The 26,811-nt window shown below is 36.1% G+C and overlaps 1 protein-coding gene across 1 annotated transcript in view; it reads left to right on the forward strand.

Annotated features, from left to right (window-relative positions):
- Positions 1-8,944: 8,944 nt before the first annotated feature.
- Positions 8,945-26,811, forward strand: part of LOC103540581 (probable oxidoreductase PXDNL) — a 46,579-nt gene continuing 28,712 nt past the window's right edge. The window contains 6 exon segments of the mRNA XM_070630937.1: positions 8,945-9,085; positions 11,482-11,638; positions 20,907-21,036; positions 23,028-23,185; positions 25,160-25,670; positions 25,672-26,655. Coding sequence (XP_070487038.1) covers positions 8,945-9,085; positions 11,482-11,638; positions 20,907-21,036; positions 23,028-23,185; positions 25,160-25,670; positions 25,672-26,655 — 2,081 coding nt within the window.

Consider the following 26,811-nt stretch of genomic DNA (forward strand, 5'->3'; position numbering starts at 1 on the left):
AAGGAGTACTAATCACACTAAATAATAAAATACATAATAAAACTACAATAATTAAAACAGTACCCAGATATTGTACTAAGACGCAATATGTAATCTACAAGTAGATTCAATTACACGAGACCATAATGTATGAAAAAGATGACATTTCTTCTTAGTAAGGAAAAGATAATAATTCAATAAAAGATTGGGGGTGGGGATCGGCCCGTGGCATAAGCTCCACTTTAGTGGCTTGAGGTTTGCCAGTTCGGATCCTGGGGGTGGACCTACGTACTGCTTATCAAGCCACTCTGTGGCAGGTGTCCCACATATAAAATAGAGGAAGATGGGGACAGATGTTAGCTCAGGACTAATCTTCCTCAAAAAAAAAAACCGATTTGGGGATAACTGGGTAGATATATGAAAGTACAGTTGAGTGCATATCACACAGATTTCGTTCTGGAGAAGTTCTTCCACCTCAGCCAGTGTGTGTGCCTGGCCCTCCTGACCTGTGTCACTGCCTCTCCTACACAGATCTCCACTGAGTCTTCTCTGCTTTCGGTAGCCTTCCTTTAACTTTTTTGGTGGAGTGAGCTTTAGCGTTCCCCTAGCTTTACCGAAAATAAAACAATAGTTTTATAAACAAAACTGGTAGTACATTTCAGTTTCTCATTCTCCCTGTTGCTGTTTGATGATTTTCTTTTTTAAAGAAAGAGGAAATGCCACTATTATCCTGCCAAACCACAAGACTCCAAATCTTTTTTTCTAAATGTAAATTTCACAGTGTACTCATAGTTCTTTTCCTTGCTGTCTCAGTGCGAGCTGCAGTGGTGACTCCAGTGGGTGGGTCCATCTGAGATAGGGACTGGGAGTAGGCAAGCCTTAGTTTGGTCTTCCCATGCTTCTTTTTATCTTTTAATTCTTCCTTCCTAGTGATGGCACAGAAGGAGAGAGGAAGAGATAGGCAGATTGATTGGCGGCCAGTGAGTGGCAAGATGATCCTCTCTTTTTTGTTGCTGCTGGGTTTTGTCTGGTCTTGTCATCAGGGTCTTCTGCATGGCCACTTCTCCAGCATTCATATGTATTATTCAGAGACCACATTGAGGTCCCTCTACTACTCAGTTCTCTGGAATGGGAGACCCAGCTCCAACTTCTGGCCTCTCGGGCAACCTTGTTTCTTCTTACAGTCTATTCCACAGTCCCTGCTGACAGGGTTTCCTCACTCAATGGGTGGTCATGCTAGGGGTATTACTGATTAGAGAGAAAAGACAAATCACGTACAGCAATTAAATTAACAGCAGATTTCATATCAGTATCAAATAATAATAACTATTATTATTTAGATGCGTGCTGAACAAAAATAACGTAATTAAATATTACCTAGCAATGGAATATCAGTTGCGAAAATGGTTATTGAAATTAAAGTGGTATAATCCTCTTGTATATCTAAGGTGAAGGATTGGTTAATCTATTAATTCCAGCCTTTTAAAAGAGCAAATGCAAAAATATCAAGGGTAAGTAGCAAAAAATAAAAATATGGTTATAAGTTTCAATCAGACAAGTGAAAAAGATGGAATTAGAAAACCAAGAAATTAATTCTTTTCATAAAAGATAAGAAAGGAGAAAAAATCTGGTAGTTAATTTGTAGACCAATTCTATAAATGTTCTAAGATAAAGATCAATCCAGTCTTGTACAAACTCTTCCAGAGAATGGGAGACAGAATAGTCTCCAACTTTAACTAATAAAAGACATTGTGAGAAAAAGCTCTGAATAATCTTTATCAAAACTGAACCCACTGACATTAATAGACTAATGGAGGACGTCATGATTGTAATAGATACAGAGAAAACATTTGACTAAATTTATCATCCATTCATTATTAGGAAAAATTTGGCACTATAAAATAAACAACTAAAATGTTTTCAAAAAAGAAAAGCATTTTTTGTAGGAAAAATACAGGAAATAATATTTTTCAAGATGAAATGTTAGAGGGGCCCGCTCCGTGGCAGAGTGGTTAAGTTCGTGCTCTCTGCTGCCGCGGCCCAGGTTTGGATCCTGGGTGCAGACATGGCACCGCTGGTCAGGCCACGTTGAGGCGGTGTCCCACATCCCACAACTAGAAGGACGTGCAACTAAGATATACAACTGTGTGTGTGTGTCGGGGGGTGGTTGGGGAGATAAAGCAGGAAAAAAAAAAAAAGATTGGCAACAGTTGTTAGCCCAGGTGCCAATCTTTAAAAAAAAGAGATAAAATGTTACAAATATCCCCTTTGGAATTAGAAAGAAGATTGCATTTACTCAATGCTGTAATGGAAGGTCCTAGCCTGTGAAAAAAGGAAAGAAATAGAAGCAAATATTATGAATTTAGAAGGAATACATACAATTTTATTATTTATGTATAATAGGCTTTCCTCATACAGAATTCAAAAACATCTACAAATAGACTAGCAGAAATTATCAGAGTTTAGCAAGATCATGGGATAGGACATCAACAAGTTAAAATTATTTTCCTTTCTACAGGCCAGCAACAAACAGAATACCTAATTTTATTTTTAAAATGATACTCCTCAAAATAGCAAGACAGTTTAATTTAGTTAAAAATAAATGGACATTAGTGTTGACCATAAGTACAGCGCTGTACAGCAGATCTCTAGAAGTTAGTCGTCTTGTTTATATCCCTTTATACCCCTTGATTAATAACTAAAAATTCGTGAAGAGGGTAGATCTCGTGTTAAGTGTTTCTATGACAGTAAAATAAATTTTTAAATAAATAAATAAACCTAACAAAATATGTGCAAGAACTGTGTAGAAAAAGAATAAAACATCATTGAAAAAATAAAACGTCATTGAAAGAAACTGAAGAAGACAAATACTTAGTATTGTAAAGATGTTAATCCTTCCAATATTGATTTATAAGTCAATACAATTTCAATGAAAATCCTGAAAGGGTTTTTGGTGGAAGATGAAAGTCTGATTTCAAAATGCATATGAAAGAGCAAAGATCCAAGATAATCTAACAGCAAGATATTATAAATCGATAATAATTAACATATTGTATTATTGGCTCGGTAATTGCCAAGTTGACCAATGGAACAGAAAGAAAGATCATATATTACAGTGGTGGCATTACTCATTACAACAGAAAGTCGATCTCAATAGTGATGGGCTACTCATTATCCACAGAGAAAACATGAAATTTCATTCTTACTTTACTCTATACCCCCAAATCAATTCCAGATTAAGAAATGACTTTATTGTTAAAAAGAAAATATTTAAATATTTCTGAAAACAAATTTTGTGATAGTAATACAAAAGAATTTTTAAAGCAAGATATAAAAACCACTAGCCTATAAAAGATTAATAGTCTGTGTTAAAATTTATATCTTTTATTCATTTAAAACAAGTCAGAAACAGACAATATTGCAACACATATAACTGACAAATTTTTTTTTGTTATCTGTACTATCTGAAGAATTCCCTAGTTCAATACCAAAAAAAGACAAATAAAATAGCAAATGGGGAAAGATAATGAGGATAATCTGGGAAAAAGTTAAATTTGTCCTGTAGAAAGGAAAATAATTTTAACTTATTGATGTCTTATCCTGTGATTTTGCTAAACTCTTATAATTTCTGATAGTCTATTTGTAAATGTTTTTGAATTCTGTATGAGGAAAGCCTATTATACATAAATAATAAAATTGTATTTTTCCTTGTTGAGATTGAATGTAGATATCTAGGAGATGGTTGGTTTATGAGCATGGAGCTAAGTTGTACAGACCATGGTTGTGAATGAAGTCATTTACAGCTAAGGTGATATGTTGAATGAGAAGGTGAGAAGGCCAAGGATGGGACTTCCTTAGAGTGTAGGGGGATAGAAAAGCTCTGAATGGTATCATAAAGGAATGCCCAGTATGACACACAAACCCAGAGGAGACAAGAGTCTCAACAGCCAGGAAAAAACCTATCTCCAGAAGGAAAGAGTGATCAAATGTGTCAAAAGCCACCAAAATGTGCTTTCAATAAAGACTAGATTCTTTTTTTCTCTTTTTAAGATTCTGAATGTAAAGACCTAGACAAAAACACTTTTCATACAATCAAGTGAACCAAAGCCTTAATGGAAGTAGGCTAAGGAGTAAAGGAGTTAGGAGGTGATGAGCAGAGACTATTTGTTTTGCAAGAAGTTTCTTCATGAAGAGAAGCAGTAAGAACCTGGCAGTCAAGATGGGGCAGGGCCATGGGCCAATAAGCGGAAAAGTCTGTTTTTCTAAAGTATTTTCTGGAGGGAAGGAGAAGTCAGAAAGATGGAAGAGAGAGTGAGTAATGGATGGTTCAAGATCACTCAGGTAGCAAGATGGGACAGAATTTCAAATCCCATGAAGCAATTTGCCTTTAAGATAAGAGAAGAGGTATTTCTTTAGTTTAGATGAGGAGAGGAGGGGAGCTAAGAATGGATGGATAGGTACCTCTAGAAAAGAGAAGGGGTATAGGAACTTGAGGAATTTATAGTCTGATGGCTTTTATTTTTTCTGTGAAGTAGAAGATGCCGATATTTTGTAGGAGAAGGGTGTGCCAAAAGATGAAGTAAGTGACTTGAAAAGGATAGTAAAGGCTTAATTTAAAAAAATTATTGTTAAATAGGACCTGAAGTGACAAACCAGAACATATGACCATGCCAGATATTTTGCAGGGAGGGGTGAGGTATGTTGGGCAGAAGGACAATGGAGTAAAGGAGTTGGGAGTTTTGGAAGGAAAGTTGTAGAGGTGATAATCTTGGCTAAAAAGGGAAGAGAATGAAACTAGGAGCGTGTTGGTCAACAGACAAGAAGAAGAAGGTTCCCAGGAGTCTAGACGAAGTCAAAATGAGGAGATGAAAGAGTAATAGACAGAGGAGGTTTTGCTTTAGAGTGTGGTATTAAATATTTCCAAAAAATTTTAAGTGATGGTGCAACCTATAGTAACGAGTAGCTGTTGTGACACAAGGTGAAAGTGGATGGAGATACAGTAAATCAGATAACTGTGGCCATGACATGAAAGGTTAGATGTTAGAAATCTCTTGGTTGAATCAGGAGGGTCTCTGACTATTAGATCATTGGTCCCCATGAGATGTCCGTTGTCATTGACGTGAATCTAGCTGTTGTCAGGAATCTCTAAAGTCATGCTTTCAGCAAGCCAAATACATGTGTTAGCTTAGCATATAATGTAAGATTTTAATAAAACAAGATAAAATTCTCACTTTAAGAACAGCATCTTTTTATCTTAGTAATACATTTTTCATGTTGTCATATATTTTTATTTCAGTCATACAAAAAGATATCAAGAGATGTGATGAAAGCCCTTATACCCACTACTCAAATGAAGAAATAAACATTACAAATATCCTTAAAAATTGTTTATGTCTCTTTTCTTTTCTATCTGCTCTCAACTCCAACCTATGTGTTACTAACCTGGGTTTGCTGTTTATGATCTCCTTATGTGTCCACATAGTTGACATTTTAATTAAACTTTTTATTTTGAGATAATAGTACATTCACACTCAGTTGTAAGAGCTAACACAGAGAGATCCAGTATATCCTTTATCCAATTTCCCTTCTTTCAAAACTAGTACAATACCACAACCAGAATATTGAAATGTCAAGATCCAGAACATTCTCATAACTACAAGGATTCCTCATGCTGTCCTTTTTTAAGCTATGCTTGCTTCTCTCCCATTCTTGTCCATTCCAGACTCACTACCAACTAAAACCCTGGCAGCTACTAATCTGTTCTCTATTTCTATAATTTTGTCATTTCAAGAATGTTATATAAATAGAATCACACAGCATGTAACCTTTTGGGGTTGGTTTTTTCACTCAGTATAATTATCTGGAGATTCATCCAGATTTTGTGTGTATCAGTACCTCTTTTGATCACTAAATTATTTACCAACCATTCTTTTTATCCCTGAGTAGTAAGCCATGGTGTGAATGTACAACAATTTGTTTAATCATTCATTCATTGAAGGTATCTGGGTTGTATTTTCTGGTTATTACTAGTAAAGCTACTGTACACATTCATGTACAGGCTTTTGGATGAATTTAAGTTATTTTTTTCTTTGGGAAGAGTGCCCAAGAGTGGAATTGCTGGGTTGTGTGGTAGTTGCATGTTTAAATTTTTAAGAAAATTTCTACATTGTTTTCCAGAGTACCTTCACCATTTTACATTCCCACAAGCAATGTATGAGTGATCTAATTTCTTTCACCCTCGCCAGCAATTTGTGTTGTCACTATTTTTTATTTTAGCTATTCGGAAAGGGGGATAGTGACATCTTACAGTGGTTTTAATTTGTATTTTCCTAAAGACTAATGATGTTGAGCATCTTTTCATATGCTTATTTCTCATCTGTATAGTCCCTTCAGTGCAATGTCCTGCCTTGCCCCTTTTCTATGTGAATTATTTGCTCTTGTACTGTTGAATTTTGCGGGTTCTTTATATATTTTAGACACAAACCCTTTGTTGTGTATGTGGTTTGCAAATATTTTCTCTTAGTCTGTAACTTGTCTTTTCATCCTCTCGACATGGTCTTTCACAACAGCAAAATTTTTAATTTTGATGAAATCCAGTTTATCACTTTTTTTCTGTGATGGATTGTGCTTTTGATGCAAAGTCTAAGAACTCTTTGCTTGGCCCTAGATTCCAAAGATTTTTTCTGAGGTTTTTCCTAAAATTTTCATAGTTTTACATTTTATATTTATGTTTGTTGTCCTTTATGACTGAATTTTTGTATAACTTGTGAGACTGGGTTGCAGTTCATTCTTTTGTGGGTTTTTTTTTTTTTTTTTTTTTTTTTTGCCTAATCACTCCAGCACCATTTGTTGAAAGGTCTCAATAGAATTGTTTTTGCACCTATGTCAAAATCATTTGGGCATATTTGTATGGTTCCATTACTGGGTTCTTTACTCCATTGCATTGATGGGTGTGTCCGTGTCTGCCATGTACCAATACCACACAATCCAGATTACTGCAGCTACAGAATCAGCCTTAAAATCTGGTAGGTTGATTACTCTCACTTTATTTTTCTTTGTCAAAATTCTTTAGTGATTCTAGTTTCTTTATATTTCCATATAAAATTTAGAATAATTTGTCTATATCTTCAAAGAATAAATCTTGCTAGGATTTGATAGGAATAGCATTAAACCTAATACCAATTTGCGGAGAAATGACATTTTCACTAACTTGAGACTTCCAATCCATGAATTTGATATCTCTTGATCTATTTAGATTTTATTTGATTTCTTACCTCAGAATTTTGTAATTTTCAGCATACACATGCTGTATACGTTTTCTTAGATTTATTTTGTTTTGTTTTGTTTTGAGGAAGATTAGCCCAGAGCTAACATCTGCTACCAATCCTCCTCTTTTTTATTGCTGAGGGAGACTGGCCCTGAGCTATCATCCGTGCCCATCTTCCTCTACTTTATATGTGGGATGCCTACCACAGCATGGCTTGCCAAGCGATGCCGTGTCCGCACTCAGGATCTGAACCTGTGAACCCCAGGCCGCTGAAGTTGAAGGTGTGAATTTAACCGCTGCACCAGCGGGCCGGCCCCATTTTGTTAGATTTAGACTGAAGCATTTTAATGTTTTTGAACACTTGTAAATGGTATTGTTTTTAAAATTTCTATGTCCATATGTTCATTGCTTGAATATACAAATGCAGTTGATTTTTTTTTTACATTCGTCTTTTATCCTGCCATCTTATTGAGCTCACTTTGAAGTATTTTGTCAGATTTCTTAGAATTTTCTACATGGACAATCATATCATCTGCAAAGAGGACAGTTTTATGTATTTATTTTCCCAATTTGTATACCTTCTATGTCCTTCTCCTACCATATGGTGCTGGCTAGATCATCTAGAGCTGTATTGAATAAGAGTGATGAGAGCAGTCATCCTTGCCTTGTTCGCTGAGAGGGAAACCATTCACTCTTTCATCATTAAGCGCAACGTTTATTATAGGTTTTTTTCTCTATGCTCATTTTCAAGTTGTGCAAGTTCTCTTCTATTTCTATTTTTCTGAGAGTTTTTATTTAATCATAAATGACTATTGAATCTAGTCAAACACTTTTTTGCATTAATTGATATTATCATGTGACTTTTCTTCTTTAGCTGTTACTACAGTGGATTTCGTTGATCAATTTTCAAATCTTGCACTAGATTTGCATCCCTGGAATAAACTCTACGTGGTCATGGTCTATAAATCTTTTTATATTGAAGCATTCATTTGCTGGTGCTTTGTTCATAACTTTTGTGTTTATATTCATGAGAAGCACTGGTCTGTAGTTTTTTTCTTTTGTTTTCTTTTGGTATTGTCTTTATCTGGTTTTGATATTAGGGTAAGCCTCCTCAAGAGTCAAGGAACATGCCCTCCTCTTTTATTTCCCAGACGAGGTTGTATAGGATTGATGTTAATTCTTCTGAAATTGTTGGGCAGATTTCTCCAGTAAAGAAATTCTAGTTCTTTCCCAAAGATTTATTTTTTAGGAGTTTAAAAAATTATGAATTCAATTTCCTTAATAGTTAGGGCTATTCTAAGTACCCATTTCATATTAAGTGAGTCATGGTAGTTTGTGTCTTTTGAGGAAATAAAGTAAGATTAAGTCTTTTTATCTTACCTAGCAATAAATTTTTGATGTTACCATATACCTTTATTTCCAGACTACAAAAAGATGTTGAGAAAGAATAAGGAAAATGTTGTGTCCACTGTTAAGCTCAAGAAAAAATTATTACAAATATGGTTAAAGACTGTGTGCATTTCTCTTCCGTTTTTCTTCCACTCACCTCTACCCTAATGGCCACTACTCTGGGTTCGATGTTTATCATTCTCTCAGATGTCCAAGTAATTGTTTTTTTAATGTGGCTAACCAATATAGTATCCAGATGTATACTATCTGACTGGCTGGCACATATTGACATTAAACAATGATATTGACATGCCATTATTTTGGTTTGTTTCCACAGTTCTTCCAGTGTTTATTCAAGTACCTGAGGATACAAGTGCAGAGGTTGGAAAGAATGTAAATATTGCATGTCATGCTCAGGGAGAATCACAGCCCATAATTATTTGGAATAAGGTAAGACCTCAACTAAAAGCACAGCAACATTAAAAACACTGACAGATGTATTGACCCACTGAAACAGGTAATGATTCTCATATTGACTTATTGCTCCTGTGATTTTTGCTAGCAAGTAATACTTTTTACATGAAACAGGTTTATTTCCTGCTTCTTCTTCCATTTTTTCTAAGTGACTGTATCTGATTTTGGCTCAGGACTTTGGTAAATTCTATCCTTTCTCATTTGCTTAGTGATGAAAGCTTTATAAGCATAACGAAATTCCTCCAAGGAAAAATTGCTTTTGTCATGTATAAATTAAGAGTTTTAGTGGCTAGCAGGCAAGAGTTTTGAATTAATAACTCAGAAGTGGATTAAAAGTAGGTCATTAGCTGAAACAAGAAGGGAAATGAAAAACTTGGTTGATAAAACTAAATGACATAAAAACAAGTCCCTTTGTGGGTTCAAAACTTGAATGACTCTAAAGAAATAATAGCTCTTTATTTATATATCTTAACATACTTCCTTTGGTTCTTTAAGTCGTATTCTTTCAACATAATTGCTTCTTCCATTTTAAGTTTTCCATCCCAATGAAATGATTGGTCTCGGAGTCTAGTATTCTTAAAAGTAAATGAAACTACTTACACTTGAATGGCAGTTTTTGTGGAAAATTTTGACAAAATGTAAAATTTGTGAAAGGTTACAAAACTGTTTTCCAAAGCCACTTGGCTTATTTTGTTGTTGCCATATGGTAATATGATATTTTTGTGGCTCACTTCTTTTGTGTTGTAGCTAAGGATCACATGCAGTTCTCTATAAAGAGTAAGTTTAGTGGTCTCAGACTTGAAATTTTAGGCACGTGTTCTCTCAAATAGTCTGAATATTTTCTATAATTCCTTTTTAATTTCATATTATATAACTCAAGTATTTTCATGCTAAAATACGAAGCGTGAAAAATGTTCATTTTGGTCAGTGTCTAACGCCTTATTTGATGTTCTGCTAAATGCTTTATCATATAATCCTATCAGCAAAATATCACGACATCTAATTTCTAAAAGGCAGCTTCTAATCACAAACAATTGTTTGAGGGCTGACTACATGCCAAACATTTCACATACATCATCACATTTAATCTTTGTAACAATCGTCTTCAATTCACAAGTTTGAAAGCGTGTGAGTTAGGATACTTTTGCTACAAGCAACAGAAACTACCTAAAATAAGCAGATTAGGAATTTATTGGAAAGCTATCTGCTCAGAGACTCTAAGCAAAAGTTGTAGAACTGTAGGTTTAACCTTAGAGTTCTGGCAGTAAGTAAGGAAAAGAGAAGAAAAGGGACCAACTTTGGAAACGAAGATGCAGCAGTGCTCCAGCAAGAGGAAGTAGAGAGAGCTGTCTTGAAGGAAAGACTGTCTGGGCCCTACTACTGTGACCTGGTCACCTCAGGCCCCTTCTATATATCTGGTCTCTTTCAGTCTGTCCTTCCATCTGGTAGGTCTCTCTTCTTCCTCTCATCCCCTACCTTGAGTTACCAGCTACCCATCACCTTGGTCTTTTTTTCTAGCACTGGCCAAAGACAGCTATGAGAATCTGAAGACATATGAAACATGTTTTCACTCTAAACCTTTAAGGTTACGTTCTGACCTGTTGGCCATCACTGGAGTATGAATTCTTTTGAAATAATATCTCCCATCCTCAGTTTCCTGTGAATCTCTTGGGGAGGGGCATGATAGAGGCATCTCCACCCTACTCCACTCCAACTGCAATTTCTTAAAGTCAATTTCTTTTACGTTTCAAAATTAACAGCATAATAATGAAAAGTACATAAATCCGTATTAATTATAAATGAATGCTCTTTAATAATATTTCATATAAAATGTAGTTATTTTTATCTTCTTAAGGTATAATTTTAATTGAGAAACATGGATATATATAAAAACTTTGCAGGTATACAAAACCTATGGGTACATATAAAGAAGAAATAGAAGGGAAATCAGAAATATGAAAATATTTTGACGTTTTTAGGTGGTGGATTTGTGAGCATTTTTCTCCTTTTCAAATTTTATTTGTATTGTTGTTGCCAGAATTCTTTTTTAGAACTAAGCAGGATATGAATAAATTGTATATGTTCATCCATTGGAATGAGGATTTTAAAATCATCATATTAAATAATTACATGATTGAACTTTTGAGTACCATATTTATTTTGATTAGAGAGGGAGAGAAACTACACTCCCTGGAAACTTTTCTCTCTCTCTATCTCTTTCCTTCTTCTCTCCTTTAGACGCACAGTGCTTGACACATCATCAGCACCCAGAAGACATTTGTTGAGCAAATTAAACTCTATCCAACAAAATGTAGAGATTTTTTTTAAGGAATCACATTTTATTCCAGTGACCATTCTTCTTCACTCCCTAGGCAGGTGTTCAGATTACTGAGAGTGGTAAATTCCATGTTGATGGTGGAGGCATGCTAACCATCTATGATGTGGGGCAAGCTGACCAGGGAAGATGTGAATGTGTGGCTCAGAATCCATTTGGCCTTGTTGTGGCCAGCATGTTCCTCACAGTCCTTGGTAAGCATTTACAGCTCCTTATGCAACACTCAAATGAATGTCTTTGAAAGGCTCCTACTCGCAATCCTAATTGATTCACCTCACTACCCAGGTTCTTCTGTACATTCTTTCTAGTCAAACATGTTAATGTTAAATCAAAGCTATCTTAACTTTTTAAATCTAAGCTCGTAAGTGTAAACTATGTTAATGGGTGTTAAACAGCAAAAATACCAATGCTGAAAGGGAACATAAATAGCATGGATTTGCAAATGTATATCATCTTTTCTTAGGCATTGAAAATTATAGAATGTAAGATGTATTCATAGCCAAATAAATGTGGAGCAAGAGATTTTAAGGATAAATAGAATTCAACGTGGATTAGTCACTCTGCCCTAGTGTGTTTAAATCCTACATTAAAGTTAAAAATCAGTCAGTTAATCAAGCTTCTAGGTAAGATTTGCCACTATGAGAACAAATATTTCAATATTTGGACGAATTTATAACTGGCCAACATAATCGTCATTGTTTTACATTTTATCCATAATCTGGTTGTATAGCTGTAGCCTTCTGCTAGTGGATTATAAATGACTTTAAAAAATTGATTGCCATTGTTTTATAAAAAGTAAAATCCTTTTTTCTCAATTAATCAGTTCGTATTGAAAGTGAAAGTCCACTTTTAGGCAGACTCAAGTAGACTGTGCTGAAACCTCAGCTGTAGTTGTAGAAACGGAGAGAGACTGCGATGATTGACTGACATAGTCTCCACGCGGGGAAGCATTCAAAAACAGCACAGCACGCCTGCACATATGAACCGACATCGAGTTGCTTTCTGCAGATGAGTTTAGGAATTTTTCCCTTGTTGACAATCGGCAGTTGAAATAAATGGGTCCCGCTACGAGCATATGGAGTGATGTTTGGGGCTTTGCCCATTTTTTGGTTTCCTTAGAAATGGGAAGATTTCATAAATAGGGTTTTGCAGACTCATTTTCTCCTTTTAGTTTTCCCAGTTTTCATGGGTTTATAAATTGGGTAACTCTTCTCATTATAAATACAAACCTGGCTAAAAATAGGTTCATTGAATCAAATCATAGCCTTAAAGATGTCACTATTTTCCTACCATATAATAAAATAGTTTCATATTCTTCCACCTGAAAATTCTGAGATATCAAACTTTTGAATATACCTTTTTTTGATATTTTTTATAAAGTGTATATTTTCATTAATGTCACATCAATTTTCATGTATATGCTATACTGTATGGTAAAAACGTATTCACTGAAGAATATTATTCTTGAAATTATAACAATGTAGCTAGTGACCAGCAAATATTTATTCTAGTAAGATCAGAAATTTTTTAAAACGTAGGATTTCTTAACATTACAAAAATCTTAGTCTTACTCATCTATTCTCTATCAGTTCATGTTTTTCCTGGTTTGGAATCCATGATAGTTGTGTTTCTTTTTATAAGTTTGTGGAGATCTTATTCTGTTCTTCAACTGTTTATGAGAACTATGGAAAATATCCTTGAGGCATTTCTGCTTCTTTGTGTTGTCCTTGTCAGGTTTGGGGATCAGAGTGATATTGGCTTCATAGAATGTGTTAGGGAGTACTCCATCTTTCTCAATTTTCTGGAACAGTTTGAGAAGAATAGGTATTAAGTCTTCTTTGAATGTTTGGTAGAATTCTCCAGAGAAGCTGTCTGGTCCTGGACTCTTATTTTTGGGGAGGTTTTTGATTACCGTTTCTATTTCCTTACTTGTGATTGGCCTATTCAGATTCTCCATTTCTTCCTGATTCAGTTTGGGGAGATTGTAGGAGTCTAGGAATTGGTCCATTTCTTCCAGGTTGTTCAATTTGTTGGCATATAGTTTTTCATAGTATTCTCTTATGATCCCTTGTATTTCATTGATATCTGTTGTGATTTCTCCTCTCTCATTCCTAATTTTATTTATTTGCGATTTCTCTCTTCTTTTCTTGGTGAGTCTGGCTAATGGTTTGTCGATTTTGTTAATTTTTTCGAAGAACCAACTCTTTGTTTCATTGATCCTTTCTATTGTCTTTTTTGTTTCAATATCGTTTATTTCTGCTCTTATTTTTATTATTTCCCTCCTTCTACTGACTCTTGGCTTTGTTTGTTCTTCTTCTTCTAGTTCTGTTAGGTGTCGTTTGAGGTTGCTTATGTGAGCTTTTTCTTGTTTAGTGAGGTGAGCCTGTATTTTGATGAATTTCCCCTTGAGGCATTTCTGGAAAAAAGTTATTATAAAGTTTAAATTAACATCATTTACATTCTAGAGGTTCTAGAAAACTTTGCTACTAAACAAACAAACAAACATTCTCTCTCTGCCTCCTATTCTTTCCCTGTCTTGTCTGTCTGTTTCTCTCTGCCACACACACACAAACACCATAATCATAGTGGCAATATTTGAGAACCTCCAATAAGAATTTCATTGTGGGTGGCTGAAATTTAACTAATCATCTTATATATACTCTTTAAAAGTAAAACATTTGGTTAAAATGTCTTAATTACTCTATTTATCAGATTTTAAAACAGCGATAAGTAGTATTTATCAACATTATGCTCTATTGTGCAGAAAACAGAACATCAGTCTATAGGGATGAAATAATTCAAAAAAAGAAGCTATTCAATCAAGAAAAAGTATTATTATTTTTTGCTCTGGAGACATTTGTATATCAATATAAAGGAAAATTAATTTATATTTGCATCTCGTACTAAATAAATTTCATCATATTAGAAATATTTTTTAGAAAAGGAAGAAAAATGCAAGGATGTAAATTTAAAAGCTTTAAATAAATTTAAGATTTAAGACAAGAAATATGTGTGCATGTGTATGTTTACACAACCCAAACTAGCAGAATAGGAGAAAATGTGTCAGTATAAAATATCACCTATAGAACATTTTATGACTTAGAGCTTTTCATTCACCAGGTTATCCTAATTAAGAGAAAAAACGCATGCATTATAGGAGGATTTTCCCATCTTGCTGCCCCCACTTAGCAATTATGGGATGTTGTAACTCCACTCATTATGTAATAAGTGACACAAAGAGAATCACGCCTTTTGAGCTTCTATTCTACACTGGGGATTGTAATAATAGGAAATAATCCAAAATAATAAAAAACACACAACAACAATTGAAGCAAAATCTGGGCATCGTATATAAAAATATGTGCGTTTTACTGACTACTGCTCAAAGCAAAGCATTTATAATAGCAAAAGAAAGTTTCCGCAAGTTGTAATTTTTTAAGGAAGTTCATATATTCATAGATTTAATAGATTTTTAATGGTCTTAATAGATTTAAATAATCTATGCTTCTGATATAGTATTTACTGGGAACCTATCCTTTTGTTAGGATGTCCTCAATGTATTTTATGTTGGCAAATGTTGTTCATGTCTGCTTGCTTCTTTCTCTAGATAAGATGTGGTATCTGAATGCTCCACGTTTTACTTTAGACTTAAAAAAACCAAATTTTGGTCAAAATATAATTTATTTTAACACCTCCTGTGTATATATTGATACGTCGTTAAGTGCTGTGAAGTAGAAGGCTCATTTCTTGCTTGTGAAAATGAGTCAGTCTAACTGAGGCCACAAGACAAGATTAGAAGTGTGAGGTGGTGGGGAAAACCCTGGGTTAAGTCATCAGACTTCATTTTGTAGATCTCAGCCGCTTTGTATAACTTACTTACTCATAACAGGAATTAATTTTCTCATTTCTTAAAAAAGTGGAATTGGACACTTTCAAGAGTCCTTTTTGGCATAGAATTTCTGTGTCTATGATAGAAACAAATGTGCAATAATAGTCAGGAGGCAGTTTACAGCATGTCTACATGATAGAATACTTACCATTGACACACTTAAATAATAAGTGGACAAGGCTACAAATGAAATGGTGACACAAAATTTATTAAATAAAAATTCTGGAGCACAAATAACATGCGCGTATTTTTTAAAATTATATAAAAACAAATCTAAACCATGTTGTCTTCCCTGAAATTCTGAGTTGAATATCTAATTGTTTGTTGGACTTTTCATTTTGGTTGACGCACAGTTCTCCCAATTCCAGATGTTAAAAACTGATCTTGAATGTATTCTAAGCGGAACTCCATATTTTCCCCGAAAGATCCTGTTTCCTCCTAGCGGCCCTTTAATATCATCCATATTTGTCTAATCGGGAAACCTGTGCCCCTCCTGATTCTTCTCCTCCGTTCTCCTCCTTTACCTCAACGACTACGCCTCACCAGTTTTTCCTCTCAGATGTTGCTGCTTCTCCACTTCTCTCCGTGACATCCTCTTCTAGGGTCACCTTCGGTCATTCAGACTTTTGCAACAATGTTAGAAATTATCTTCCCACCTGTGGTATTCTCCATTTCACCTATATCCTCAACCCAACAAATTATTATTGAACTAAACTGAATGAGAATTAGGGCTGCATTAGTTGACTTTACGTTAGTGAGACCTTTTCTATTATGTTAAGTACGTAACTGGTATTAAACTCATACTAATAATACTAATAAAAAATAGTTAATATTTCTTGGACATTTACCATGTGTTCCACGTGCTCTCTATCAAATAACTTATTTAATTCACGTATGATCTAGTTATTTTTCAAAATCTGAATGATTTACTGATTATCTAACATTTTAATCCAGATATTTGTCATTGTCTGGACAAAACATCTGTTTCAAAATCACTGAAGTTGTTGCACAATGAATAAACTATGAAGTATCAAAACATTTTAATTAATTATATTTGCTCAAATGTATCAATGAAATGAAACTGATAATTGAATTATTTTGAATTGCTATTTTACTATATTTGTTAATTTACTCTCAGTATGGTATAAAGTTGTTTACATAATAATTAACAGATACATGACAATCTTGTTTACCAGACTAAACTTTACTAATACAATGAATAGTGAAATATTTCTATAAAGAACTGCATGCACCTAATATATATGCACATATATTTATAATACCTTTGTCCGTATTGAACATATTTCTTATCCGTTCATACATGAAATCTATAACAAACGCATACGTCTATCCTGAGATAAGCCATGTGTTCTCAAAAATTTTAGCGTTAAATTTTAAGATCAGTAAGTAACATTTTCAGATTTTTGGTGTAGTAGTTTTTGGATAGTTTGGAAATTATTTTTAAAAAACCAAATAATCAAAATAAAAGGCATATCTCAAACATCAACCTAAAAATAAATAGTTGGTATCTTTCCTTTTTCAGTCTCTGGAAAAACAGTGGAGCCTGCAAGACTGTGAGCCCATTTACATGTTTAATGATGCAAATGATGAGTAAGGCAGAGTTGTTGCTGTTCAAAGAAAATTATATGACAAAGACAGTCATTAATGTCAATTTGTATGCTGTAGAAGGATCTGATTTCCTAGGACAGCCCTCACAAGTGTCAGGGGTAGTCAGTGTCATTCTTCTGAGGGGGAGATTTAATGTGATAAGGCCTATTTAGTTATGATAGTCGCGTTATCTGGCTCCTTTTCTCTCAGGGGAGGGGGGATAAAGAGTACTCCAAAACTCTATCGGCAATTGTGAAAGAAACTGGGCTTTCACTGAGGTCTAGGTATTTTGTGGTGAGAGAGAGCAGGAGCACAGCTGCGGTTCCATCCGCAGTCATCCAGAGCCGGGCCTTTGATATGGTGGGCACAGCACAGTTGACCTGACACGCCATTTGGCCTGAGCTCCCCTTTCCCTCCAGTTTACCTTTGACTTTATCCTCAGTGGTGGTGACAGAGCCTCATACATACATGTGCCGGATTAAAAGTAGTTGCTCATCAGATGACTTGAAACGTGTTTATTTTGTAACCCTACTGAGGCTTTTTTTTCTCTTTGTTAACCCCAAGACTTATAGGAAAATGTTCTAGCTCTCTCTCCACCTCTGCAAAATTTTGCATAAAAAGATGGAGAATATGTCAGAATTTTCTGATCATTCTATCCCTTATGTCATTAATTGAGGTGTTTTTTGAGACAAATAAGATATTAATAGTATTTTTTGATTCTAATGTGCCCTAATAGACTGAATTTGCTTTGCATAATGCAGTGCTGTTCTGAAGAAATTTATGGAAATAGTTTTGCCATTTGTACCAAACCAAACAATACTGAAACTAAATGAATAATAAAAAGGTTATTTTATTTTACCCTAAAACTATGAAACTTAAAAAAATTCCTAAGTAAAATGACAAAAGTGAGAATTAATGTTACTAAGAATATTTTCTGTGCGAACATATTACATATTTAATGTTCCTTTAAGAATCTGTGAAGAGACAACTTTTATTGTTTTCTATTTGTGCACTTTAGAATTTAATTATTTCAAAGAATATTTACATATTATGCTACCTTTCTTCTTACTTTCTGCTCGTTTTCATGCTTACACTCTTGTTGGTTTCTTATTAATACAGAGAAATAGCAAGTCAAGTTGAAGGAAATGACAGGACAACACAGTATCAACTGATAATTATGTGAGGATATAGATTACCTATTGGTTTAAAACACAAGAATCATTGAAAGTCACCTCATATTTGCATTGTGACATACAGTTTTCAAAGAACTTTGCATGCCTTTTTTATATGATAATCACGTTTAATAACTGCATCAAGCCTGAACCATAAGCTGAGCAAGTCTCATTAATTCTATTTTATGAATGAGTCAAAAGATGAAGAGATGTTGTCAAATTCCTCATGCTTATAAATTTATGCAAATATACAGCAAACCTCTTTTATAAATAGAATCAAAGCAAAATTATCAAACAAATTAAATTCAGATTAACATGTTAAATGATGCTTTCCTGAAATTTAAATATCACTTCCCAAGTTCTGTCTGCCACAGTGAACAGCCTTTTGAGTTATGGCATCTCAAATCCACTGTGTGCAGTGTGATAACTCGATCCTAGTGCACAACTTTTCTTCCATTCAAATCCAAGTAGACCTGTGATAGTATGTTATGCACACAGGTGCAAGTAGTCTACTGACAGTGATTGTCATGAACAAGAGCAACTGATTCACGGCGCTTTCTACACTCAAGGTTCACAAGTAAAGGAGTAAAAGAGAAGTGATAGAGAAAAGGCTAACATCTTGATTAAATTATCAAGTCAGTCTACATGCCAGCACAGGTTGATTTGATTGATCTCAGTTGCTTTATTTCCAAGTAAAAGTAACGAATTAAGTGGCTCATTCTCACTTTTTTTTTTTAACATAATCATTTTATGGCAATCTTTTTTAGTTTTCTAATTGTTACGTTAAGCAGTCATTTTAGCATCCCTCCACGTGAGTGTTCATCAATTCTAAGTGCTGCATGATATTCCATATTGTACATCCACCACATTTTTCTCATCCACACTTTCACTGCTGCACTAACAATTTTCTCCAACTCCTTCTACACAAAATTTCAATGAACATTCTCATTTATACCCCTTATGGATTCGTATAAGAATTTCTCTGGATATATATGTCGGAATGAGATTGCTGGGTGAGAGAGTGTGCAAATACGTAATTTTACAAAGTAAAAACAGAACTCCAAAAAGTCACTAAACAAAATGTCGGAAATAGAAGCACCAATTCTGCATTCTCACCAGCCTGCCTATGTCCACTTAAAACCCCTGCCAAAACTTAGCACTAGCCAGCTTTTTTTATTTTTGCCAGAATAAGCAGAAAACGGTAGTTTATTGATACTTAAAATTTTATTTCTGAGGTTATAAGTGATTTTGAATATCTGCTACACACTTATTAACTTTCAGGTGTCCTCTCTTATAACTTGCTCATACACAGCTTTTCTTAATGCATTGTAAGAATTTCTTGTATGAAACAGAATATTAATTCTGTGTCAGAATTTAGAAATTGCAGATGTTGTTACCCACTATGTCATTTACCTATGACCTTTTTACCTTTTTTGTTCATGTTCTTCCCTGGACAGAAACTGTTAGTCTCATGTAATCAAATCAATCAATTTGTCTTTTTTTCTTTCAATTATCTTTAGCTAATATATGGTCAATTCAAAATGTTTCTTATACTAGAAAAGGTAACACTGACCTTCTGGAGCTTCAATATTCTGGTCAGGATAAAGATTGAGTTAAATTGCCTGTGTAGCCTACCACTTATAATTACTGCACATAATCCAGTTTACTAAGAAGGTTTTATCAGAGTCATTGATCTCACTGTTTTTCTTACAATATCTATACTATTGGTATTTTTTTCTTGAAATTGTTTATGTTAGTGGCCTTTTTAGGACAATAAAACAACCTAGTATGTATATATGGTCATAATATAAAGGAATTTTCTTATAACACTCAGATGTGGAATGGTATTTGGACCTATCTATTGCAAAAATATATAAACATAAATATATATATGTAGATATATGTATATGTAATATTTTAATACTATGCTGTATTACTTAATACAATATATAAATGTATTAATATAGTATATAATTGATAATATGTAAAACATACCTCTTCCTATTTTTATTTGTTTTCATCTCTCATTTCTCTTTAATGATATTATTTTCAAATTCAGTTTTTGAAACTATACTTACTCTTGCTTTCAATATTTAACAGTACTAAAAAGTTATTTTTCCCATGTCACATACATTTTTATTATACTTTTGAACTAAATAATATGGATATGCTTGATTATTTTTCTTATATGAATTTTAAATATTAATCCATGATCATTTTTGTTTAGTATTTCTTCCCTTAAGGTTAAACTTCTTAAACCATCATCTGGAGAAGATTTAATATGTTGACAATTATGAACTCCACTTTAAGTGAAAAGCTTCCTTTGTCTATAATATTCAACTAGACAAAATTCTGACACACCGAAGAGCTATAGAAACAGTATGAACTATTTTTCACTGAAATCTTCCTGAGAGTTCAACTCTTGCTTTAAGATATCTCCATAGGGATGTGACAATATTTACTTTGTTTTAATGTTTAACATTAAAGCAAGGTGGCTGAAGAGATAGACGTTTCTACCTTCCCCAAGATGACAAATTGTTAGCACACTTGAATCCCATTTGAATCAGTGTAGTAAGAAGGAAATATTTCACACAGCTTTACTGATTTTGGAGTGCTTTATTTCCCCAAACAATGCTGTTATTGTTGGTGGAAGCTTTGCTTCAGAATAATTACCTACTCCTCTGCAATGGACTGCATCGTGTGGACACTATAACATTTTTATTGCTGTAGAAGTTTTTGTAACGCCATTTAAATCACATCATTCCTAACTTCAAGGTCTGTTTGATATTTTAGTCATGGAATTGATTTTCAAAGCAACACATGGGAGACAAGCTGGAGATGACTTTGTCGAATCGTCCATTCTTGATGCTGTACAGAGGGTTGACAGTGCAATTAACTCCACAAGAAGACATTTGTTTTCACAGTAAGAATTTATTTTATTTTGATTACAAAATTGTTTTCACTTTGGTTCTACTTAGTTTTTATGGTCTCCATAAATCACAGCAAGGTTAGTACATAAGATTGCCAAATCGTGCTTTCTGCAGTTCATGTGCAGCTACCACCTTCTGGGCTAGCCGTCATTGCCAGTTCAGCCTCGAAGAGAAGGAAACTTGTTCCCCGTAGAATCTAAATGGTATTAATTTATGTCACATATCTAGTTTTATGGTCCCACAATAGATGTCAGGAAATGGGCCCTGTTGTGCCAACATTCACCAGACGGTATCAGATCCAGTGTTTCTGTCAATCTGTGAACTGAGAATGATTGTCAAGTTGAACACACCTGGTCATACACTGTAAGCCCACAAGTGAAAATTTTGCTTAGGATATGCAGTGTTTTGGTTTATTGTAATTTGAATCAGAAGGTCTTTAGATTAATGAAGTCTTCCAGTTCCATAAACTCTAATTGTCCTGATGGAGGCACCCAGGATGCTCTGCAACAACTGAACACGTTAAAGAGAACATGATTGCTGTCTTTGTAGTCAAATAAAGTGTATACCCAGTTTTTACAGGTCTTGATCAAAAAGGAACACCTCAAAATGCCATAATTGGGGCCGGCCTGGTGGCACAGTGCTTAAGTTCACATGCTCTGCTTCAGCGGCCTGGCGTTCGCGGGTTCAGATGCCAGGTGCAAACCTACACACCACTCATCGAGCCATGCTGTGGTAGTGTCCCACATACAAGATAGAGGAAGATTGGCACAGATATTAGCTCAGGGACAACCTTCCTCAGGCAAAAAGAGAAAGATTGGCAACAGATTTTAGCTCAAGGCCAATCTTCGTCACACACACACACACAAAACTACTGCTGTAATCAAGTATCACTCTGTTCCCTGCTTATCCCCGAACAGCCTATTTGGGGAGTCATACAGCCATTTATAATCTTATTGTGATTCCTCACTTCATCACTATCTGGGTGACCTTGGCCAAGTGACTAAATATCTTTGTACCTCAGACTTTTTGCTTATAAAATTGGGATAATAATAGAATCTACTTCATGGACGTACTTGCCAGGAGAATTGAATAAGTCAATACAGATAAGGTGCTTCAACAGTGTCTGGCATATAGAAATGTCTAATTAGATTGGGCTATTAATATCATTACTATTATTCTATGATCTAAAGTTGTTATGATTACAGACACAGAGGACTAGACTTGCCTCAGTTGACCAAAATCTCTAAAACAGCTTCACATTCTCAGTGATTTTAATATTCTTTTTACCTTTTTTAGTTCAGTTCTCCAGATGTGCATAAACCAGTATTGTGTGCTGGTCAGTGGGCTCGGTACGTGGGATACAAAGATGAATAAGGCATCCCCTCACACCTCATCCCTAACACAGTCATTCTTTAGTAGAGGAGACAACAAGTCAGCAATTTAAGTACATCTTGTTGTGTACTTGATAGATGCACGTAAGGATATAGAAGTGAGCAAAACGAGGAAGGCTTGTCAAAGCTTATATAGGAGACTATAGGGAGAGTGATGCCTGAGCAGGATTTGAAGGTGAGGGGGAATTTCCAGGAAGTTATATTTAGGGAAAGAGAAGACAGAAAGTGCCAAGACCCACATACTGAGAGTGCTGCACTCTATTTCGGAGAGTTACTGAGTCCCCTAGGACCCATGCATGGGCCTCCCAAGTTTACAACACCCCCTCCCCATTGACAGAGAAAACTATTATTTCAATCATCAGTTCATTAAGAAGCATATCTTTTGAGTTCAGCACTGTTACTTACGTTTGAGATTCACTTATTAACAAATTAGGAAAAGAACCCACAGCTCCCCTGTGGAGCTTGTATTCCATAGTGGAGCTTTCATTCTTCTCAAACTTTTGGAAAATGTAGTCTTAAATGCACAGCATATGTGAGATTCATGGGTCCTGCAGTTTTGCCTTGCAAACAGTAATATCTTTTGTCATTTGCAGAAAATCTTGCACCCCTAGTGATCTGCTGGCTCAGTCTTGTTATCCGCGTGACCCGTTTACCGTGGAGACGGCCAGAGCTGGGGAGATTTTTGAGCACATACTTCAGTTGATCCAGGAGCACGTGAAGCAGGGACTCACTGTGGATTTGGAGGGCAGAGGTCAGCCTTGAAGCATCCTGTTCTAAGCCTACTGTCCAGAGAAAAACTGACCACCCCTCAGCTTTTAATCTCCAAAGCATCACGTGATTTAGAAATTAATTTGCTACCACTTTTACCAAATGAATGTAGATGTTTCTTGTAGGAACTGTAATTCAAAAGTAAGGACGACAAATATATATTCAAACTGGTCAACTTTTGCCACTTATATATGTCTAGTAAATCTAGGGGGCCCATTTTATGTGAATGTACTTTTTAAATCTAAAAGATATTACTACTTCCTATAGCAAATCCTTTATTCTCAGCGTAATGTTTCTCTACTTATCATTGTAATCACTGAAGTCATTCAGTGAATTGATTTGAATTCCTTCCACCTCCTATAACATATGTATCCCTCTCCACTCTCTCTCTCTCTCTCTTTGCTGTACTGAAGTTCTAGTGTATTTCTTTCCAAAACCAGACATTATTTAGTATACGTTGAATCAGAATGATATAGAAATCTTTCAGATTTTCTAAGCCATTCTTTTTAAAATGAAATAAATGAATGTGATCCTCTGCTATACACTATCTGTGCTGTGCGTGCAACAGCAGCTTCTATGGCTTTACCCTTTCTTTACCCCCCTTCAGAAAATAAACTGAGATATGGTGCACAGGACTCATCCCTTAGGTGCTCTGTACTGTTACTTCAAAGTATATTTGACAGCCCCTAGTAGTCCATTATGTCTTGGGTTTCAAAGCTTCCCTAACTAAAACATCCAAGTGAAAATTCCATATCAGTCCCTGTTAGCAATTGGTTTAAACTTCTGGCTATTTAATTTCGAGTCACACCAGGTATGAGTTAGCCACGGTCAGGTCTGCAAAAGGCCAGTTCTACATCCTTCCTCACTCCAGGCAAAGGTCAGGCCCACACATCTTTCTGGATGTCTTTGAGTTCTCTACTCACACATGTCTAGAATAATTTAGTCTAAATTCATAACTAGAAATTAAGAAGTAATCAATATCTGCAGAGATTTAGCTCTGCTAAAACATGCATCTGACGTTCATGGGGTCCATTACCAAAGTGAATATGTCTTCTCATTGAAAGTACTCAAGAACGTAAACAATTTTCTCCCAGGAAAAAAACACTACGCTATTCTACTTCTCTTTCATTATTTGTAAAGTTAAGACCCTTTTTCCCCAGGAGCAGCTTGCCCTAAAAGTGAACCCAGTGTCCATGTCTGGATATACAGGAAGATTATTGTATCTATCCAAAACTAAGGTATCTGGGGTCCCAACCAGGGACTAGCTTACACAGATAAAGGACAGATGGCCCTGGTGTCATTAGCCAGTTTCTGATGATTAAAATAGGGATAATAACTCTTCACAAGCATGACTTAGTGAATAGTCTTTGCAGATTTGGGATAATGCTGCAATTTCAAGCACTGTTACAAGAGTGGCTCCAAGGCACCTCTGAGTTGTGTGATACATTCCCTGGGGAATGACAGCTTGTTGTGATTTAAAAGTTACTGCTTAATCCCTTCATATCAAGTAGTATGTGGGTTAATACTCACAGCAATCCACATTGGCAAATCTTAGATTCTGTCTTCTAGGAGTATAAAACCTAAAAGGAAGAATTCTGAAATGGAGCAAGGATTCACAGTCCTCTGATGAGGATTAAAATATCCTTACCAACATTATATTGGTAAAGTCACAGAAGAAAGAGTTGGACAGGAACGAGAACATGTTTCTCCCTTTTTGTTCATTCTAGCAGTTAGTCATCATAACTGAGATAGACATCACTATTCCCCTATCGTTTGGAAGTTATTGTCTAGCTATGTCTCCCCTATGTTTGTTAGAACTAATGAAATACTGTTGGATGCAAGAAGGATTTCTGCTCACCAGATGGCCTGTTGCCCATCGAGCCTAGAGTTTGAGGTTCTCCCCTCTCTCCCCTTCAAGGACAGCTCTCTTCATTGCTCTTGCTGCTCTGCATTTCAGAATTCTGCTACAATGACTTGGTGTCCTCGCGCTACCTCAGCCTCATCGCCAATTTATCTGGATGCACAGCCCACAGGCACGTGCCAAACTGCTCTGACATGTGTTTCCCCCAGAAGTACCGAACTCAGGATGGAACATGTAACAACCTGCAGCACCCAATGTGGGGCGCCTCGCTCACGGCCTTTCAGCGCATCCTGAAACCTGCTTACGAGAACGGCTTCAACTCACCCCGTGGGGTTGGCCGCCACACCCCATCCAATCCCCTTCCACTGCCCAGGCTAGTCTCAACAGAGCTGGCGGCCACGGTGACTGTCACTCCCGACGATAGATACACACACATGCTCATGCAGTGGGGCCACTTTTTAGACCACGATTTGGACCATACGGTGCCTGCATTAAGCATGTCTCGCTTCTTGGATGGGCAGCCGTGCAGCTCTGTGTGTACTAATGATCCTCCTTGCTTCCCCATTGTCATTCCTCACACTGACCCCCGGGGGACCGGAGCACCGTGCATTCTTTGCACTCTCCAGTCCTGTGTGTGGCAGCGGCATGACCAACTTGGTGATGAATTCAGTGTACGCCCGAGAACAGCTAAACCAGCTCACAGCATACAATGATGCCTCTAATGTTTACGGGAGTTCAGAGCGAGAATCCCAAATTCTCAGAGACCACTCAGAGCCCCGGGGACTCCTGAAGACAGGCTTACCTTGGGCCCCTTCTGGAAAGCACTTACTGCCTTTTTCCACAGGCCCACCTGCTGAGTGCACAAGACAGGAACAAGACAGCCACAGCCCCTTTTTCCTGGCCGGGGATCACAGGGCTAATGAGCAGCTGGCTCTCACAGCCATGCACACCCTGTGGTTTCGGGAACACAACAGGGTTGCTAGGGAGCTGTCGGCCCTCAACCCCCACTGGCATGGAGACACCCTTTTTCACGAAGCCAGGAAGATTGTAGGTGCAGAGCTGCAGCATATCACCTACAGCCACTGGCTGCCCCAGATCCTGGGGGAGCTCGGCCTGAAGATGCTGAGGGACTACCAAGGCTACGACCCCAATGTCAACGCAGGGATTCTTAACTCTTTTGCTACTGCAGCCTTCAGATTTGGCCACACATTAATCAATCCTATCCTTTATCGACTGAATGACACTTTTAGTGAAATCCCCGAAGGCCACCTTCCACTCCACAAAGCTTTCTTTTTACCCTCCAGAATAATCAAGGAAGGTGGGATAGATCCACTCCTTCGGGGGCTATTTGGCGTGGCTGCTAAATGGCAGGTGCCCTCGCAGCTGCTCAGCCTGGAGCTGACTGAGAAGCTGTTCTCCACGGCGCATTCTGTGGCCCTGGATTTGGCTGCCACCGACATTCAAAGGGGGCGAGACCATGGGATACCTCCGTATGTGGACTTCAGAGTTTTCTGCAATTTGACTTCTGCTCAGAACTTTGAAGATCTTCAAAATGAAATTAAAGATTCAGTGATTAGACAAAAACTGAAAAAGTAAGTATGCAAATGTTGCCTAGATTTAAACATGTCTTGGGAGAGGTAGAAGTGTGTTGTCCACAGCCGCAAAGGACAAGGAATGACAGGTACCGCCAAGGCTACTTGGTTGTTTAAGCAATCAAAGTTTATTGATAAAGGGAAACAGAACAAGGA

This window comes from Equus przewalskii, chromosome 8 (genome assembly GCF_037783145.1).
Source record: "Equus przewalskii isolate Varuska chromosome 8, EquPr2, whole genome shotgun sequence".
NCBI classification, from domain to species: domain Eukaryota; kingdom Metazoa; phylum Chordata; class Mammalia; order Perissodactyla; family Equidae; genus Equus; species Equus przewalskii.